Raw genomic sequence first — 21,758 nt, forward strand, 5'->3', positions numbered from 1 at the left:
TTATAAATAAAGGAATACTGAGTAAACACTACCAATGTGTTCTATCAGTGGGAAACTGCTAATTAAAATAACTTACCTTATAACTAAGATAACCAAGTAATATTGTTTCAAACAGACTTATCAATGCCACTGAAACCTGAAAGATAAATTGCAACTTAATGAGAAAACACAATACAATTAAATTATATATATTCTTGACTATACTACTAATTTTATTTAAATATATGTGCATGTATACATATATGGGTGTATAATAGGACTTATTAGGTGGAACTTTAACATCTATACACAGATGACAGGCTGCTGGCCAGAGTTTGCTGTCTCCTGTACTACAGCTTAGTTTTCATAAATTCTAATACTCCTTAATAAACTATTTTTATTTATTATTCAAAATGTAAAGGTGGTATTAAAATAGACTGGCTGAAGTTTACATGATATATAAAGAACAGGTTCTTTTATGTGTGTGTTTAGTTTAAAAAAAAAAAAATTTAATAGAAATGGGGTCTTGCAATGTTGTCCGGGCTGGTCTCGAGCCCCTGGGCTCAAGCAATCCACCCACCTCAGCCTTCCTAAGTGCTAGGATTACAGGCGTGAGCCACCATGCCCAGCTATGTGTGTGTGTTTCTAATACATAAAATCACACATAACTCTCCACCACAGATAACCGCTCTATCCCAGAAGCATGATCATCTGTACCAAAATCAGCATTTCTCTTCAGAAAATCCAGAAAATGAAATAATACACTCTTCAAGTTTAATGGTATATTCAATCCTATCACCCATGTCAAACAAAATAAAAAGACTACATCTTTGAATACTAAATAAAATGGACCATACTAGCACTTCAAAATACTTTCAGATTTTATCTGAATGAATTTCATAACCAATTCCCCTTGTGCAGATAGAAGTGTTAGTCCTATCTTCCTATGTATGCTTCTTTTTCTATATTCTCTATTGTATACATCATCTCTACTGCTAACTACCAAAAATACATTACTATGCCACAAAAAGTAACAAGAAAAGATAATAAAATTATTCTGTGTTAAATACTCTACAAACTTAGGATGGATAAATAGAATCTAATAAGCAAATATAAACAAAGAGTGACTCAGGTAAATATGTATGTTTATAGATTTTTGAGATTTAAGACTATTTGAATGAGAATGGCAGATACCCTGGAGATTACATTTTTTCTTCTGTTGGGATAAAATCTTTGAATTTAAAAGAATATTAAAACATGAGAACAATAAGAAAACAGACAAAATGCTTAGCAGTGTAAAGTAAAATATGTTCAGAAGTATGTGTAGTAACCAGGCATTATTATGATAGAAAACTCAAATTCTTTCATTTTCTCCATAAATCTGCTAAATCATAATTACTCATGCTTTTTTGTAGAAGTACATAGCATTAGATGATCTCTAGAGCATTTTTAACATGTTACTCAAAGTGCTATTTAAAAAAGAGCACTGTTGTTATTTTAAAATATCACTATTTCAAAAAGCAATTTGAGTAGATCAAAATATATTGGAAGATAATATACGGCTATTCATGAAACAATTTATTTTAAATGTACACTTAATTGAAGGATAGCTCAGAGATTAAAAGACTACATTTTAAAGAACATTTCAACAATTTCAGAGTTATTTATAAATTAATATGATATTGCAACAAAAGTCAGAGTAAGGCAATGTAAAAAACAACTTGACTTTAACAAACCATAAAACACTCAGACATAGTAAAAACTTGATTTTGGCCAGGGGTGGTGGCTCACGCCTGTAATCCCAACATTTTGGGAGGCCGAGGCAGGAGGATCACAAGGTCGGGAGATCGAGACCATCCTCGGTAACACAGTGAAATCCCGTCTCTACTAAAAATACAAAAAAATTAGCCAGGCGTGGTGGCGGGCGCCTGTAGTCCCAGCTACTCGGGAGGCTGAGACAGTAGAATGGCATGAACTCAGGAGGTGGAGCTTGCAGTGAGCCGAGATTGTGCCACTGCACTCCAGCTTGGGTGACAGAGCAAGACTCCGTCTCAAAAAAAAAAAAAAAGAAAAAAAAAAAAAAACTTGATTTCATGGTTATGATCACAATGCACACATATTTTAATTCATTGTCACATACAAATATGCAGACTTTTAAGGCATGACTTAAAAATCTGGAATGTGGAATGGGTGTAGAATGAGAGATATTGAAGAAATTGAAGTGTGAGAACATAGGAAGGGGGTGGCTGATGAGAAATTGCTTGATGAATGTAACACACATTATTTGAGTGATGGATACAGTAAAAGGCTAGACTTCACTACTAAGCAAAATAGCTAGGTAATAACATTGCACTTGTACCCCATAAACGTATACAACTTTATGAATAAATAAATAAAGTATTTTAAAGATTGCTCCTAAGCAGTGAGTCTTAAAGTCTTTCCTCCAGACTCAAGTGTCTTCCAACCTCCAGTTCTTTTTGATGTTGGTGATTCTATTCTTCCGATTAATTTGTAATTTTTAAAAGTAACAGAAAATAAAAAGGATCGGTAGGAAGTAAACAGAAGTACAGGAGATAGAAACTTACAAAAAGTTTGCTGGGCATGAAATTCAATAGAAAACTAAACAAAACAAAGAAATAACGGAGATTCTAGGGAACACCTCAACAATATAAATCAGACATGTTGTGCTCTTTCATATTTTTGTGGCCTTTCTTAAAGACTCCTTTTATGCTATGGCATACTTTTGGTTTTATTTACATGATGAGTTGCTTAGGAGCTAAGCTCTCCCTGTTGGTGGTATGAGTCATTGTTTCATTTGTTCATTCATTAAATCATTATTTATTGATATTCTATCATATTGCAGACACTAAGAATACAAGGCAAAAAGTAAACACAGTTATGGGCTTTGATTAACTTTAAATGAATCGTATAACAAGAATACTTAATGTAGTTTGGGAAAATCTGTGGAGCCTTAAAGCACTAGTTTACTTTGGTTTTCTCCAAACTCTCACAAGCTCTTTAAAATCTAATTCTGATCATGATGAAATCCTCAAGAGGTAGAATGCAAGGCTCAGACAAACAAGAGAAAAAAAATGAAAATATTAGTCCAAGATGTACATGAAGATTAGTCAAGTAGAAAGACAAACTCATTTTGAACATCAAAAGCTCTCCAATAGTACTTCTCTGTGAAATATGAAAACACCCAGAGATATAGGGACAAAACAAAATTGTACATAACCTGTAAGCCCCACAAAGGTAGACTTCTGTTCACCCAAAAGATATGAGACCTATAAAAAGAATAATAGTAAGTTAATTTTTTTAAATGTGAAAAATCTATTCACTTTTAAAACTCAGTTAAAGTTGGAAATATTAAAATAATGCTAGCATAAAAAAGATAAAATACCAAAATTAACATTTGAAAAAATGTTTCTGCCTTAGCTTTCTTTATGCTAATATTCATTTCTATTCCAATAAAAACTTTTTGAATTTCATTTTTGGTCACTGTTAATAAATTAAAATATGTGACATTATTTAAAGAATGATATGGGAGGGCAGAATAACCTCAAACCCTTTACTGGATAATTTTACACTGAAAAGTCACTTAATAGTCTTCTATAAACTCTAAGATTTTCTTACTTTTAACAGGACATATATTTGAGTAAAAAAAATTCAACAGTATAAATAATCAGAAAAAAGTCAGTAAAAGAGTATACAAGGCAATAATATTTCAGACTTGAAGTTCTATAAAATATTTAACATACCATGATAAAAAGTGTGACTGGGGTTAACATATTGGGCAAGACAAGAAGTAATCATCTTTACTCCCTAAAAATATATTTTCTGATGATAAAAAGGCTTATGCTCTGGAAAGAACATCAGAACACTTACTATCCCTCTAATTCTAATTTTCCACAATTTATAACCTAGCTTTGCCTACATCATTTAGTACACAGTTCATTTCAATGGCAGTCACTCACAGCAATAGACACTATTCAGAAAAAGATGAAAATAATTACATTTTCCCGAAGAGAATCAGGTGAATGGTAGTTTTTTGCATCTCATGAAATAGTACCAAATCCCACTTTATTTTGCTACTCAAAACTTGAGCATCCTTTTAGATACTTTCTTCTCCTACATCTGTAAATACTAAACTCACTAGACACCAAACTTTTTCAGTCATTGCAACCAAATATCTGCAGAATTCACTTGCTTCTTTTCATGTCTACTACCACAATCACCTTATTCTAAGATATCATTTTTCACAATTGGATGCTTGCAAAAACCTACCAGTGGGAAACTTGCACCTTATTTTGCCCTCTACCATTTTTCTTCAAGTTGCAAATACACTGATTCTTTCAAAATGTGTTTTAGATCACATTACCCTATTCCCTATTGTATATTGCCTTTGCACTTTTGTTAGAAAAAGATCAAAACAGTTGACCCGGCAGTCTCAGACACATTCAAGTGGACACACTCCTGCCTTCTACAAGCCCTTTCTACATTCTCTCCTCTCATCCTAGAAGACTCAGCTCAGCCCTCTGTGTTTCAGGGAAACTCCCTCTGAGGATTCCACTTGATCAACTTTGTCAACTAATCTCTTGGGCCATGTCATCCATCACACCTTTCCTGTCACTCATCTCAGTGGAAGCTTTATATGTATTTGTAATGTGTTTCTTTAATGCCTGTCTCCTCACAATTACAAGCTCCATAAGATAAAATAACATATCTTTTTTACTCACCATTATAAACCCAATGGTTTGCTAAGTACATGCATATATTAAACTAGGCAACCAATTAGCAATGATAAATGGTGCCAATAAAGGCAAAGATGTAACTTATGAATTCAGTATCACTGTCCTTTCTAAAACATTTTCATATGCTGAGTAACATTTGAGAAATCAGACAATAACAAGGTGTGTCAGAGTGAAGAGGGATATATCCCCAGTTTTGTAAATGGAAAAAGTGTGTGCCAAAAAAGCTATACTGTTAAGTAGATAGCAATCCCTGGAAAAAAAAACCTATAAAATGAGTTGCTAAACAGAAGTCTGTGAGTATTTTCGAAGAAAATTGGTAATTAACATAGACTTAGTAAAATCTGCTTGACTTTCATAATCGCCATTCTGACTGGTGTGAGATGGTATCTCTTTGTGGTTTTGATTTACATTTCTCTAATGATCAGTGATGCTGAGCTTTTTTCTCATATGCTCATTGGCTGCGTAAATGTCTTCTTTTGAGAAATGTATGTTAACAAACAATGCTCAGTTTTTGATGGAGTTGTTTGTTTCTTTCATGTAAATTTGTTTTAGTTCCTTGTAAATTCTGGATATTAGACCTTTGTCAGATGGGTAGATTGCAAAAATTTTCTCCCATTCTGTAGGCTGCCTGATGTTAACTTTGATTATAGTTTATTTTGCTGTGCACCAGCTCTTTAGTTTAATAAGATCCTATTTGTCAATTCTGGCTTTTGTGGCAATTACTTTTGGCATTTTTGTCATGAAGTTTTGTCCGTGCTTACTTCCTGAATGGTATTGCCTGGGGCTTCTTCTAGGGCTTTTATGGTTTTGGGTTTTACATTTAAGTCTTTAATCAATCTTGAGCTAATTTTTGTATAAGGTGTAAGGAAGGGGTCCAGTTTCAGTTTTCTGCATACGGCTAGCCAGTTTTCCCAGTACCATTTATTGAATAGCAGATGCTTTTTGAAAAGTCAAGAAACAACAGATGATGGAGACTTAGGAACGCTTTTACACTACACTGTTGGTGAGAATGTAAATTAGTTCAACCATTGTGGGAAACAGTATGACAATTCCTCAAGAAGCTAGAACCAGAAATACCATTTGACCTGGGTATACAACCAAATACCATTGCTGGGTATGTAACCAAAGCAGTATACATCATTCTACTCTAAAGACACATGCAAACTTATGTTTATTGCAGCACTATTTACAATAGCAAAGTCATGGAACCAACCAGAATGCCTAAAAATGATAAACTGGATAAAAAAATGTACATATACACCATGGAATACTATGCAGCCATAAAAAGGAATGAGATCTTGTCCTTTTCAGGAACATGGATGAAGCTAGAAGCCATCATCCGCAGCAAACACAGGAACAGAAAACCAAACACCACATGCTATCACTCATAAGTAGGAGTTGAAAAATGAGATCACATGGACACACAGATGGGAACAACACATACCAGGGCCTATTGGGGCTGGGGAGGGGCAGAGGTGGAAACTTAGAAAAAATAATAATAAATTATTTTGAGACTTTTACACTGCCAGTATAGCAGATTTGGTGAAATTAATACTTTTTTAAAGGGTCCAAATGAAATAATTTTCTAACGTGTATATCTGAAATTTGTAATAAAATCAACTTCATATTTTAAAAATTCTGAAAAAAGTCTGCTTACATCAAACTAATAGCATTTCCTTTGGTCTGTGATATTGGTAGACAATTGAAATGTCATAAAGAATTTAAATAAGAGTTTTAAAAAAGGCATACTTATTTTCCAGGCTAGACTGTGTCTTATGAAATAAACTTCAGAATCTATTAAAAAAAAAGTTCTACAAATCTCTGATATATAAATTTCAAGGAGATCTCCAATTGAAAGACATACTTTTATCAGTTTCCTTAACATTAAATTGGATAAATACAGAGAAAGAAATGTAAACATTTTGGTAAAAACTAGTGTTCAAGCTCTCCTTCATAAAATGAATTTATCATGAAAAAAAGAATGTGGGATCTAATCTGCACATTCCTAGATAACCTCCAAAATAAATGAGGAGTGAAACTAAAACTGACAGCCAAATGATAATTTCAAATGAACATTTAATCTCATTGACAGAAAAACACTAGGAGAAAAGAAAACATGCACAATAATATTTATTTTGGTATTATTTATAGCAAGAGAGTAACTGGAATCTCCCTGAATATTCAACAAGAAGAGAATTTAAGTAGCAGATGCATCATCATCAAGTAAAACAACAAAAACATTACAACTAAGGAAAAAGTCATTAAAATATTGCTTTAGGTCATACCTGTACGTGTATGTTATCTATATGTCTGTGTATAGAGAGAATTTGTAAATAATTAGTCATTAAAAATGCTAAAAATACTTATTCTAGGTGTTGTGATATAAGATAATTTTTACTTCCTTGTCATATATATCTATATTGTAATATGCATGAAACATTTTTAAATAATAAAGCCAAATTTCCCTTTTCAAAAATACAAAAATTAAATAAAAAATGCAAACCAAAACTCAAATATATATCATTTAGTTATTCTGAATTAGACTATCCTGTTGATAAAATTCATGTATGAAGCATTATTATGAAAAGTAAAGGAACCATACCAAACAATGTAAGGAAAAGCAAAAGTTAACTATAGGAACTTAGTAATGTAGCCTTGGCCACTTTTCCCAGAACACTTATGAACTGTCTTAAAAGTAGGAAAACAGATGGTAAAAGTGTGAGAACAGCTTTGGCAGAGGAGGTGGGAGTCAGGGGGTGAATATGTTTAGCAGAAGAACAAAGCATTTGAAAGTAATAGGGTTAACATGCAGGACATAATTAATATGAAAGGACAGGTTGCTCACAAACCCAAGATGAACTCAAAGACCGATAGCACTAAAAAAAACTAATATAAGTTTGTAATGTATTAACAAATAATAAATAAAACAGGAGGGTAAATTATACAACTCCCCTGACCATAATATACAGTGAAATCTGAATACTAGATATGATACTAAGCTCACATTTTAAGACGAACATAAAATATGTAATACACATCCAAAAACTAGGTGACCAAAATATGAAAGCATATGAGTCTTGCCAGTATGATAGAAAGACTTTTCAGTGTTTGAATCCTTTCAAAACATTGGAAATATTTAATCCCAGGTTAGACAACCAACTATCAAGGATGTTAGAGAGAAGACTAATAACTAACTCTTTGAAAGAATGGACATTAAGGGCCCTTCCACCAGACATAACATTGGCTGTGACAGAGTTGGCTTTAATTAACATTCATTCTCCCCTTTCCATGGCACAGAGTCCAGTGCAAAAAAGTCACTCTTCAGTCAACTACATTTCTCAGTCTTTGTGTCAAGGTATGATGATATAACTGGTTCTCACATGGGATCTGAGTATGAAGTACAAGTAAAAGTGATGTTTGTTGTTTGTTGGCCAATAATTTTTAAAAATATATATGCCTTCTCCAAGCTCTCTTTCACTTTCTGAAAGCTGGATGTAAAGATTCTGGTCTTAGGACAACACAAAATCACAGAATGCAGGGGGCTTGTACATATAACACCTATCATGTTATGGAGTGAGTGTGTGTGTGTGTGTGTGTGTGTGTCTGTGTGTGTATGTTTGTGTATGTGAATCATTATATGGAGAAAAAGTTCACAATGACCAAAAACACCAGTATTAGTCTCCAGTATTAGACTCCAGTAAACAAAAAAAAAATACTTTTAAATGTTTGAGATTTGTTAGAGAACTTAGTTCTACTTTATTCTAAAAAAATAAGAAGAAAAGATCTACATTAAAATATTCATTCCTATTGATTATTAAATATTTAAGAGCTATTGTCAAAATTCCATTTCTTCCTTTAATAGTTGTTACCCTGAGGAAGAAATAATATTTAAAATTTGAATTCCACTTAAACACACTGTTTGCTATATTAGGCTTTGATTTTAACTGGAATCCAAATACCATAAAATAGGAGCCTGTTCATGTGCTTCTTACCTGTGTCTCTATCACTTGATGTTAAAAACAAATGATCATGTCAACAATTTTTAAATTGGAAACAGATGCATGAGTTTGGACACAGCGATGAACTGTAGGCATCAGCAGGCAATGAGTTAATACTGACAGCTCATCTTTCAATGTAATTTATAAACTACATGCTGCAGGTGTGCTTCCTTTGCTAACATCTTTAAATTGTTTACTACACATTGCATGTACATCACAGTTTGCCATTCACACATCATATATTAAGAGTAAAATTAGTTTAATATTCTTCAGGTTTTCCATATTATAACATTTTCATAACAGTTTTGATTCCTGAAAGGGATTTAAAAACAAAGCAAAGCTGCACAAAATATCTGCAGACTTATCATGTCAGAAGCTCTAATTAAATAAATCTCTTTGCTTAATTAGCCTCATTATTTTAAAATAGAGCCTGCGCCCATAAAGGCGACTTCTGTTTTTCATTAACTAATACTGCACTGACAATGGGAACTAAACAGAACATTGTATTCAAAATGGAACCATAAATGTTTTTTAATTACCATAATCTGATTTTTCAAATGTATATCCTCTATAATTATGGCCAAATATTCTTAGTGATATTACATAGAAGTTAATGGTAGGAAACTTCGTTCCTCTTAATGTTTTCAAATAATATAATTTTACTCTGCTAACACCCACCAAATGCCCTTTTACCCTTAGAAGGATTCCATCATGCCTCGTTTTATGATTTTCAGGTCTCGCTAGTGTACTTTTTATTTATAAATCACCACATTTTAAAAATAATTCTGATATGATTGTAGAATAATTTGTTACATGAACCATTTTAATAACACTGACATCTCCATCAGTAGTCCTCAATCATTTTTACTGTACAACACACTATCAATAAAATTGCTGAGCATCATTTCATTAATTCAGCAGCATTCACTGACCTACCAAGTCCTGTGCTTAGTGTGAGAGCTACAGAGGAAAACATGGCATGGTTCTTGCCCTTGGTGAGCACATAGAAAGGACTGATAAGTGAATGGTAATATCAAGGGCAATGCTTTGGCTGTTGTGAGAGAAGTATGTGGGAGAGTACCCAGAAGACACTCCTAAGCCAGAGTGGAACTGGGCTACAGGGCACAGTACCCATAAGGATTTTAGATTAACTGTTATCCAAAAAGTTGTTCTCCTGAAGGCCCTGGAAGCCAGAAGCAAGTCAAAAAAGTGTGGGTTGTGAGAAGCAGGAAACCTAATTTCCCAGAAGAAGGAGAAGAATGTTCAAAAGCCCAGAGGAAGGGAGACCGAAGAGTGTATAAGCTACTTCAAGTAGTTCAGCATAGCTGGAGTAAGGGGCTGGTGAGGTGGAGTAGGCAAAAGTTAGATTACTAAGGAACTTCTTTTACTCATGTATCCATTCATTCATTTAACAAATGACTATTGTTTCCCACTTTGTGCCAGGCTCCGGGGATTCAGGCAATGATCCCTGCTGTCCTGGAATATCCTCTCTAGTATTCATGGAATACCACAGAAAACAAATAAATGAGTAATATTAGGTAGAATATGTAAAAGAGAAACAGGATCTAAAGAAAAAAAAAGTAAAAGAAGAATGGTATTAAGGGAGTCTTATGAGGAGATTACAATTTTAAGTAGGAAGCTTCATATTATCTGAGGAAGTGCACCTTATGTTATCTGAAGGAAGAGAATCCTGGACACAAAGAAATGCCCTTATGAAGGACCTGAGCTGGGTGTGTCTGGTATGATCGAGGAACAGAGAGGGGCCAACGTGGCTGGAGCAGAATGGGTATGGGATGAGTAGTGGGTGGTGAAGTTATAAGGCCGTCGTAAGTACTTTGGCACTCAGAGCAGAGCAGAGTCGTATCAAGATGTGACTTATATTTTACACAAATAGCTTCTACATTAAGAATCTATCAAAAGGGAACAAAGGCAGAATTAGCGGGAGTAATTAATTAGGAGGCTATTGCAGCACTCCAGGTGTGAGAAGGTAGCTTGTACAAACATGGTGGCATTGAGAAGTGATTGTGTGCCAGGTTTATCTTCAAAGTAGAAATGATAGAATTTTCTAAGGCATTTGTATATGCTGCAGAAAAGTAAAGAAATGACTCTAAAGCTTTTGGTACAAGCAACTTCTAGAATGTAATTGTTATCAGCTAAAATGTGAAAGGCTGTGAGTATAGCAGGGTGTGGGGGAAGGATAGAGTTTTTAATCACTGAGATGTGGAAGAGCACTGAAAAAGCTAATTGGAATACAGTGAGCCTGAAATGTCTGGACATCAAAGTAGGAAAGTTAAATATGCAGTTGGAATTTGGGGGAATGAGAACCCACTGGTTTCCTGTGGTCACTGAGTTACACAGAGATAAAAGTATAATAAGTAGTCCTGAGGGTCTCCAAGCAGAGTGGCAAATATGAGAAAACCTCTGTTTCTTCATATATAAGGTGAGAATAATAAGATGAAGTATATACTGAAAAAAAAAAACACATATAAGAAAACTAGTCTAATGACAGAAATAGCAGGAACTCCAAAATAATTTTTTCACAGATTAAAAGTTTCCTAAGGATACTGAATGTTTCTGTGCCTCTCTATATATTTGCTAATAGCAATGTGACTGGTACAAGCTAAGTAATAAAGATACAGTGAAATACTCATAATTATATTTCATTAGTTTTATAAAGAATTATCACAGCTTATTAAATAAAAGCTCACTTATTAATCTTTAACATTAAATAAATATAGACACCTTTAAATACATACAAACCTTTCAATAAATACAGAATCATTTTACTACCTAAACAAGCTGAGGGGTAACCAATTCATTTAGATGCAGATTCTGAGCTCACTTTCATTTTACTTTTATCTTTCCTTTTTTTAATTTTCTTAAGGCAGACTTGCGCATGAAGAAATAATTGTACAGATGTTAGTCATCAAATTTAAGTTTTCAGCTTTGAAAATCATTGTATATTTAGTAGGCTGGACAAGGGTCCAGGATGATGATGAGATAAATATTATGCATACAATTACACACCAATACCTTTCCCTACTGTTTCCAGCAAAAGGCAGAACCTAAAAACAAAAATCCACAAATGACTAGAAATATAATTTAATAAGAGCAACACGATTATGAGCACAAAATAAGTCAAGTTAATACATCAGTGTCATTTAACTCAAATAAGATAAAGAACTGCACAGGTTAAAACTGAGTCTTGAGATAATTTTCCTTCCCAATATAAAATGGAGTGTTTCCATTGAAGGTTAATAACTACTTATTATTATGAAAATATAAAACTGGCATGCAGTAGAGTAAACCTTTTGGGAGTATCTGAAAATCAAGAACAGAAAGGCATTCGGGTCTTTAAAGAGACTCACTCATTTTAAAACAAAAACTACTTCATGTACTTTGGCTAGCAATAAAATTTTATGCCTAACAGTCCAATATTAGCATCAAACAGAAAAATAATAAAAGATACCTACAAAGAACCTACAAGAATTATGAAGTGCCTGTAAATCAGATCAATTTTATTTATGACAAACACCTAAAATATCCTTTAAAATGAAGCTCTACACAACATGCTTTAAATTTAAAATGTGATACAACTCAAAAGAATCAAAATAATATTGCTGAAGGTCAGGAAAAGGTACCTTACCATTCATTTCCTTGTGAAGGGTTTTCTAGTAGTACTCGGATTATGTATAATAAGCAGCTTAGTAATTTGAGAGAAAAATTGAACAGGCGTATCCTTAGACCTTTAAACAAACAATAAAAGTTTTATTTTCATTTGAACTTAGTTCACAAAAGACTAAAAAGAATTGTCAAAAATATCAACTTTAAATACAACACTTAAATTGTATTTAGAAGCTACACTACTATAATTATCTAAACTCTCTGAAGTTCTTGGTGGCTGAATTTTAATTACCTGAATATTGAGACAAAAAGTGAGTTTGACAGAATACTTGAACTGCAAATGAGAGTGCATATTTTATACCAAGACTAAATCTAGATTTGAACATTCAGAAGCCACAAAATGTATGTCCAATCAAGGTTGATTAAAGTATGTTTATAAGTTTAAGCATTTTATATATCCGTAAATTTTGGGATAAAGTTTAACTGGCTAGAAAATCTAGCTGCTTACAAATTCACAAGCCAAGTTATAAAACTTATATCTTCACAGAATCTTGTAGATGTGATTATAAAGAAATTAATTATATTTGTATAGTTCTATGTTGTATATTTAATATTAACTATATAATTATAATACATACCAATTATATAATTGTATGTTATTTATTCATTATATAATAATATATATTAAATAAGTATAGAGAAATCTTAATAGCATACACTGAGAAATACACACACAATCTCTCCATCTCTCTCACACACACATACATTTAAAGTTCAATAAATTAAATTCTATTTTTAACTATTTAAAATACCCATGAAATCTTAAACTTTTGTGGGAATTAAAACTGCCATGGATGTATCTTCTAAACTGTGTAAGTCACAATTATGCAGCCTGTAATATTCAATGATGATGAAGAAGAGTATTTAAGATTAAGCAAAATACGCATAAAGTCTGATTAATATGAGCATTATCTTTCCTGTAATTACCTGTGATATCTGATTCATGCATTATGAGTAAAATTTTGATGAAGACTTCCTTATAATTATTACTTAATAAAATCTAGAAATGAAATGTCACTTTTTTTGTCCTGCTCTGCCGTTGTGAGTGTACTTGCGGTAACATTTCTTACCAGTTAAAAGGTCAATGCTTATCAATTGTGAAATTTTTCCTAGGTTTTCCAATTAAAATGTTGAATACATTTTATGGATTCACTTCCTTATAAAATCTTTCAAATTATTAATGAAATTGTGCTGGTTTTATAGAAATGGGCCTCCTCTTAACTGCTTAGTTGCAGTTGACTATGGGTGAAGGATTCAAACAATGCATCCACCTTTTTTGGCCTGGAAAGACAGGACTCTTAGTGCGGAAATAAGGGAAACTATTCAGATGATGTGACCCCTTTAGGTAATATCTATTTATGGGGCTTCCTTGGATATTCTGAACAATCATGTTAGAAAAGCGTTAGTTACAAACAGTCTCAACCTTGAGGCCAGTCTGTCATTAAGACTATCTGAGCAGTATGACTTAAATATTGAAATATTCTCCATCATCAGTATTTGGATAGCTTCCCACAAGTCAAGCTTCTCTCTTTGAATCCTACCTACAGAGGCACAACTTAATATTTTTTTTTTTTTTTTTTTTTTGAGACGGAGTCTCGCTGTGTCACCCAGGCTGGAGTGCAGTGGCGCGATCTCGGCTCACTGCAAGCTCCGCCTCCCGGGTTTACGCCATTCTCCTGCCTCAGCCTCCGAGTAGCTGGGACTACAGGCGCCTGCCACCACGCCCGGCTAGTTTTTTGTATTTTTAGTAGAGACGGGGTTTCACCATGTTAGCCAGGATGGTCTCGATCTCCTGACTTCGTGATCCACCCGCCTCGGCCTCCCAAAGTACTGGGATTACAGGCTTGAGCCACCGCGCCCGGCCACAACTTAATTTTGACAGGAGGATTTCGCGGTCAAATTCACAGAGCTTAACGTCTACACTGACTAATGCAGGCCTTTCCATTCCTTGTGATATTTTAAGCAATGACCATGAAAAAAATTGCATATTGGCTTATTATATATGACTTTTTAAACATATATGGCATTTTGGGAAGCAACAAGTATCAGAGGCACTCCTAACATTGAATAGGCTCAGGAGGACAGTGACTATGCCAATTTTGTATTCTTGAAGTTCTACTTTGTTACTTTCTTACATTTGTATGATGATAAGAATCATTGGGATGTTAAACTCTGAGATCTACCCTACACTTCCTGGCTCAAAATCTCCAGGTTAAGAAAGATAGGAATCTGTGTATTTCAGTGCAATCTAGATGTTTCTTATTATTTGGAATGATTAGGAAATATTAAATGTTCCCTTCCCTAAATCAGACAATTGTTTCCCATTGTGGTCTGCCAGAGCTTTTTGAAACTACAATATTTAGAGTTAAAATGGAGGTACCCTCATTTAAATTATTTTCCTCAATGTTTCTACTAATCCAGATAGTCTACTCAGAAGTCTACTTATTGACACGGAATTTGGAGAATTGAAGATGTTCAAGAGGCATTAATATCACTATATGTAGTGTCTATATTTTTCTAAAACCTTACCACCTGCTGGAAAAAAATAACCAATTTTATTCCTGTATCTAAAAAGTATTTTGCAAAAGATTACACAGTTGAAATATCTTGAAGTAAATATATGCACGAACAGAGAGGGGGAATGAAATGAATAACTTACTTGATCTCTGGTTTTTTATGAAAAATAATTTTAGTCTTTCTTTAAATGTATTTTCATTCATATAGAATTCAACTTGTACTCTGCAAACAGAAAATAAAAACATGTAAATGTATGTAAGCAATCATATATTTATTTTCATGAAAAGCAGCAAATATAAATTGATCTATAGTTCTCTAATTAACTTAAAGAATAATATATTTTTAAAATAAATTATTTGATTTAATGCATTATATATTTTAGTAAATTCCCTGCCATGGAAAATGAGAACTAAGTAAAGTACTGATTTAGAGAGGAGCAGTTACTTTCTACTTTTAAAGATATAATCATTTTAAATATTATACACAGTCAATTCAATTATTTGTATTAATGAATATAGTGAGTGGTGTGGATTATTCAAAACAGCAATAATGCAAAAGTCTTTAATATGTGTCTTTGAGAGGGTTTTGAGTCAGTGCTTTCCCCATTTTTTTCCCTGTGTAAGAATTAGCTGATGCTTGAAAAATTCAGTTTGGGTACCACCACGCCAGATCTACTTATTCAGAATTTTAAAAGGCAGGGCCTAATAATCAATTCCTCACTACATCTAGAGCTTATTTAGAACACCATACTCTATAACACTTTACCTTCTTACTTATGGATCAACCAAGAAGTAGTAGTGGCAAATAGAATTGTTAAAGTTACCACAAAGATTGTAAAGCAAACAACTAAATTAATAGACTGCATATTATATATTTGATCCACTATACAAAAATATCAACAGTCTAAAATAATAACATTACTTTAATAAATACTCTAAATTCTAGCAGTCTTCCTTTGGTAAGGCATAATTAGTACTTTCAAAATACTAAGTGAAAAGAGAAATCTTGTTCAGTGCAAGGTAACTTATAAATAATACTCAATTTCCTTAATCAGTCTCAAATATATTTATTATGAGTTAGAATTTCAAAAACAGCTAAGAATGGATTTTAATGTTTACACAAAGAACAAATATCTAATTTCATCTTTCCTAATATGGTAACATTTTGAAGTTGTAATTCATGTAAGCCAGATAAGGTTTGGGGGTCATTTTTGGGGGGTGAGATTTTTGGTTTTGTTTTTTGCAAGAGTAGATACCTTAGAGAAAACTAGCAGAAAAAAAAACAACTGACATTACAAAGCTGCTCATGCATTTGAGAAATATTTCACTATTATATTATCTTATAAACTCTCTATTACCCTGCTTATTCAAGGAAAACCATGAACAGTTTAAAAGCAGTTTCTTGTGTTACAAAAGCAACAGGGCATTTTAAAAAATTATTATACTTTAAGTTCTGGGATACATGTGCAGGACGTGCAGGTTTGTTACACAGGTATACACGTGCCATGTGTATGGTTTGCTGCATCCATCGACCCGTCATCTACATTAGGTATTTCTCATAATGCTATCCCTTCCCCAGGCTCCAGTTGTGTGATGTTCCCCTCAACAGGGCATTTTTTAAATTAATTACCAATCAAGTTGTATGTGTTTTATCTTCTAAAATACTTGAATGTTCTTTTATATCTTCTCTCTAAAGAATACATTTCTATTTTTATTTCCTTGTTATCATATTCTCACTTACTTTGTTTTTTCTTCACCTTATACATTAAATGAAATTGTTTTAAAGTAAGCAAGATTCTTTTTAGTCGATAACTTCTCCAGACTAGAAGTTGAAGAAGAACTTCTAAAGAAGCCACTAAAATGGCGATGATATCTTTTAGCGAACATTTCCATCCACAAATCTACATACATATATATTCTACAAAAGCCCATGCACACACATACGGAAACAAAACTTCATCAGTGTCTTGGAAATGCATTATTGGATCTGTTTCCCTTGTTTATCAAATGAAAAGTCAGTTCATTTTAAATATAGTAACTGTAAATAGTGAGAGAAAGCTAAATTAGTTGAAATTTGTTATGGCTACATAAGCAAAATTGAGAGGACACACAGCTATTACACAAATAATTCAGCAAAGGCCATGCAGATTTGCTTCCTAGAATTACCAAATTTATAAGAATGATTCCATTTTTCAGATACTATTGGAGTTCAGTACTGGGTATGTAATAGAGGAGCCATTTTTGTTGTTGTTGTTGTTTTTTTTTTTTTTTTTTTTGAGATGGAGTCTTGCTCTGTTAACAGCCCAGGCTGGAGTGCAGTGACGCAATCTCGGCTCACTGCAAGCTCCACCTCCTGGGTTCATGCCATTCTCCTGCCTCAGCCTCCCGAGTAGCTGGGACTACAGGCACCCGCCACCATGCCCAGCTAATTTTTTATTTTTACTTTTATTGGTTTTTTTGTATTTTTAGTAGAGAGGGGGTTTCACTGTGTTAGTCGGGATGGTCTTGATCTCCTGACCTCATGATCCGCCTGCCTTAGCCTCCCAAAGTGCTGGGATTACAGGCAGAGAGGAGCATTTTTTAACTAAAATGAGGTCATCTACAACCTTAACTAAAATAATGAGGAATCTGGAAAACATATCACATGTGGAAAGGTTGAAGAAACTAGAAAGAATTCATAATTATGAAGAGTTAGGAGTCACAGTTGTCTTTAAATATTTCAGTGACCAACATTATTAAAATGGAATGACACATAATGTGATTCTCTATTAAATAGAACTAATAATAGATAAATACACAAATTATGAATGAGAATTATCCAACTTTGCAATGGCCATCAGTGTGGAGAGCTCTCCAATACCTATAAATGTGCCAAAGGCTGGACAACAGCTTGCAAGCCACTGGCTTTCTCTTTCCTGAGAGCAAAGGCAATTTTGCATGGTGTGAAGTCTCTCATTAAATAATTTCCTAATCCCAATCTAATTATCAAATTATGTGAAGTAAAACTCTTAATGAGTCTGGCGATCTGAGTCAATATAATCATTGAGAAACATGGATTATATTAAAACACGAAATTATACAACTTTTTTTAAAGCCAAAAGGCAAGCAAAATGTTTTTTGATACATGACTTCTTTTGGGCACACAAAAAAATGTCCTTTAGGCTTACTGGTTATGGTATAAAGTAGAGCTTTTAAAAAAAAATTGATTTAATGTATTAAATTGCTCTTTCCAGCAGCAAGGCATGTTAGTGATAGCATACACTTTTGAGACCTTCCTCAGCACCAAACAGTTTTTTAGCACCCAGATATTTAGTTCAGAGTTTAGTGTTTACCCTTCCCAATGTGTTTCAGGATTTTAACTGGTTTTAAATATAATCTCACTGCTTCCTTTTTCAAGTTTAAACACTGTTTCATCTCCTCCCTCCATTCCTTCCTCCCTCCTTTCCTTCCTTTAGTCTTGCCTCCCTCTCTTCCTTCTTTTCTTCTGACCTCCCTACCTCCATCTAACTTTATCTGAATTTACTTACATCTAGTAGACTCTGTTAGTGTACTCTTTAGTGTACTCTTCTTACACTAAGTTAGTGTACTCTTTCTGGACCTTCCCCAGAACCATAGAGTTTTGAATTAGGGCAAATCTGCTCTCATCAGTTTTTTAGATGTCATTTTTGTCAAAGGCTTATAGAAAAGCTAAAATTTAAGGTAATTTTGTAACATTTATTCAAATACAATAATAACAATTGTATTTGATTTTAAAATATACTGGAATTCCAATCATTGCTAGGTGGTATCTTCTATTGAAATATGTTCTCCCTATTTAATAGTTATTTTTATGTTGATCAACAACATTTTATTTGGGTAGATCTTACATATTCTTTGTGACACTTATTCCTGGCTATTTGATAATTTTAGTTACTTTTTAAAACTGTTTTGTTCCAATCTTTTAATTTTTTGGTTTTGATATTGGAAATGGCTACCTTGTTGATCTCTTTTACATGTGATTTTTTTTCACATTTATTACTTGGGTTTGCTAGACAGACAGTCATGGATATGTTCTTTAAGACCTCACTTAATGTCATCCATAGCTTCTTTGTGACTTTAAGAGAAATGATAGATAACAAATCCAATTTTACCATCGACTAACTGATGTAAACAACAGTTAAGTTTCTACTGGACACAAAAATGTCACCAAACTTCTAAATAAAGACCCAAATACTTTTTATATTAAAGGTTGAAATAAATATGAACTATACATACATTCAAGAAAGATTAATGAAAACAAGCAAGGTTATTTACCCACTTGTTCCAGTTCAGGGTTGTAGGTGGCCAGAGCCCATCCTAGCAGCTCAAGGAGCCAGGCAGGACACCATCTGGACAGGACATCATCACATTGCAAGACACACTCAAACATCAACACTCATGCTAGGATCATTTAGACACACTAATTCACCTAACTTGCATATGTTTGGCACATGGGAGGAAACTGCAGTAACTGAAGAAAACCCACGCAGACATGGACAGAATGTGCAAACTCCACACAGACAGTCACCACCCTAACCAGGAATAGATGTTTCTCTCAACAATGTTATAACAAAACAATGTTGAATGAAATGGCATTATTTGAGGAACTACTGTATTTATAGTTCATTGTTTATGCCTTACTATATTGACTAGCACTCTTGGGAAAAAAAAAAAAAAGTCAATTAATTGTGGTGTCCCTTTCTTATAAGAGGATGCCTCTAGTGTTTTAGCAGTAATTAATTACCCTTGGCCCTTTGTATCCATTAAGTTCCACATCCATGTATTCAACCAGTTGAGGATAGGAAATATTTGGGAAAAACCAAGAACAACATCTGTACTGAACATGTACAGACTTGTTTTTCTTGTCATTATTCGCTAGGCAATAGAGTATAACAACTATTTACATAACTTTTATATTTTATTCAGTATTTAGTACTACTTAGGTACTACTAAGTGCTATTTCCCCCCCTAATTTTCCTAATGATACAGACTTGTTTTTCTTGTCATTATTCCTTATGCAATACAGTATAGCAACTATATACAGGTATTATAAGTAATCTAGAGATAATTTAAATTTTACCGGAGGATGTGCATAGATTATTATGCAAATCTTATGCTATTTTACATGAGGTACTTAAGCACTGTGGATTTTTGTATTCACAGAAGTATTGGAACCAATCCCCATGATTACTGAGGAACAACTGTATTTTGTTGAACTTGGGATTGCTTAAATATTTACACTTTACTAAAAATTATATCAGTAATGGATGGGTATTGATTGTTATTAAAAACCTGTATTGAATCTATCAAGTTAATAGTATATTGTTGCTTTTCTTTTCATGTACTGATTTGATGAATTATTTTAACAGCTTTTCTATGATGCAATTGTTTTTGTCTATCCTGTAGTAAGTTGTTTTTGTGATGGTAAACTATTCAGGTAATTTGCTGCTGGATTCATTTTCCTATACTTTTTCAGCAGTTTTTCTTCTCAAGTCATAATGGTGTGATGTCTTTTTTAGATTATTCTAGTATCTTCTAATATGAATTGAAAAACTCCAGATTTTTCTATAGTCTGAAACAATTTAGATACTGCAGAGATGTTTTTTGCAACTGTCATCAATTTTTCCTAATGATATCAACTACCTTAATGTTGATTTTAATTTGATACTTTTTTTTCATTTTCCTTTCATTATTTTGTTCTGGTACTTGAATTCAATGTAAAATTCCCCAGGAGTCTTGTTACAATGCAATTTCCCTGATTCACTCTTAAAATTCTTCTTTAGTAAATTTAAAGTAGGCCTCATCATTTTAATAACAAGAAAAATAATTCTGATCCAAGCTGTCAATGCACCATTCTTTCCGAAATACTAGTTTGCTTTTTTCTAGTGCTAATGCCTTGACACCTATTTAGGATGTCAAACTTTTGTGGATAGTCTTTTAAATCTTATAGTAGATATAGATCATTATCAGAGGAAGGTTCTTCCTCTGTATCTACTTGGTACTTGCTATTTCCCTCCTCTTTCTTTCTGATTCTGCAATATTGGTCATGGAGTCATATATGAGATTTTTATTACTGTACTCATCTCAAACAAGGGATTTTCTGCCTCAACCTTCTGGTCTCAGCAGGCAGATTCAATGGATGCACAGAAGTCCTGTTCTCTATTTATTTGATGTTCGTTGTCCTTTGGAAAATGTACATCTGAATGGTGAGTTAATACACATAGCTCCCAGTACAACTATCATGTCTAAGAACTTTTCACCTGGAGTTATTTCTGTGCTTCTAGATTGTGGCATCCCGTTAATTCCAGGTTTGGTGATCTGACTTTGATCAGTAAAGAGAAAGTATACTGCCAAGGTTCCCTCACTCTGTTTTTACTACTAACAAAAATAAAAATTATACCTTTCCAAATGTACCACATTATTCTAAGTTTAATCCTATTTTCTCTAAGGTCATTGTGATGGGATGAATTATGTCCCCCTAAAAAAAAAAAAAAAAAAAAAAAAAAAAAGTCTTAGCTCTCACGACTTCAGAATTCGAACTTATTTGGGAATGAGGTCATTGCAGACATAGTTAGTTAAATTAATATGAGAGTATACTATAATAAGATGAACACTAAATCGAATATGACAGGTGTCTTTATAAGAAAAGAAAAACTTTCACACAGACACATATGCAGAAGGAAGATGTTCATATGAAGACAAAGGCAGAGATTGAGTTATACTTTCAAAACTCAAGGAACACCTGGGACTACTAGAACCTAGAAAAGGCAAGGAAAGATCCTCTCCTAGAGCCTCAGTAAAGAGCATGA

General features: G+C 33.3%; 1 protein-coding gene across 8 annotated transcripts in view; it reads right to left on the minus strand.

The window, feature by feature from the left end:
* The window catches only part of LOC105484650 (potassium sodium-activated channel subfamily T member 2), a 402,402-nt gene that overhangs the window by 270,626 nt on the left and 110,018 nt on the right, over positions 1-21,758 (minus strand). For all 8 annotated transcript variants that reach the window (XM_071077455.1, XM_011746475.2, XM_071077482.1 and 5 more), the window contains exons 2-5: positions 15,075-15,154; positions 12,378-12,477; positions 3,218-3,266; positions 77-136 (exon numbers count right to left, since the gene is read on the minus strand). In XM_071077455.1, the coding sequence (XP_070933556.1) occupies positions 77-136; positions 3,218-3,266; positions 12,378-12,477; positions 15,075-15,154 (289 nt within the window). The remainder of the gene's footprint in view (positions 1-76; positions 137-3,217; positions 3,267-12,377; positions 12,478-15,074; positions 15,155-21,758) is intronic.

Source organism: Macaca nemestrina, chromosome 1 (genome assembly GCF_043159975.1).
Source record: "Macaca nemestrina isolate mMacNem1 chromosome 1, mMacNem.hap1, whole genome shotgun sequence".
Taxonomy (NCBI): domain Eukaryota; kingdom Metazoa; phylum Chordata; class Mammalia; order Primates; family Cercopithecidae; genus Macaca; species Macaca nemestrina.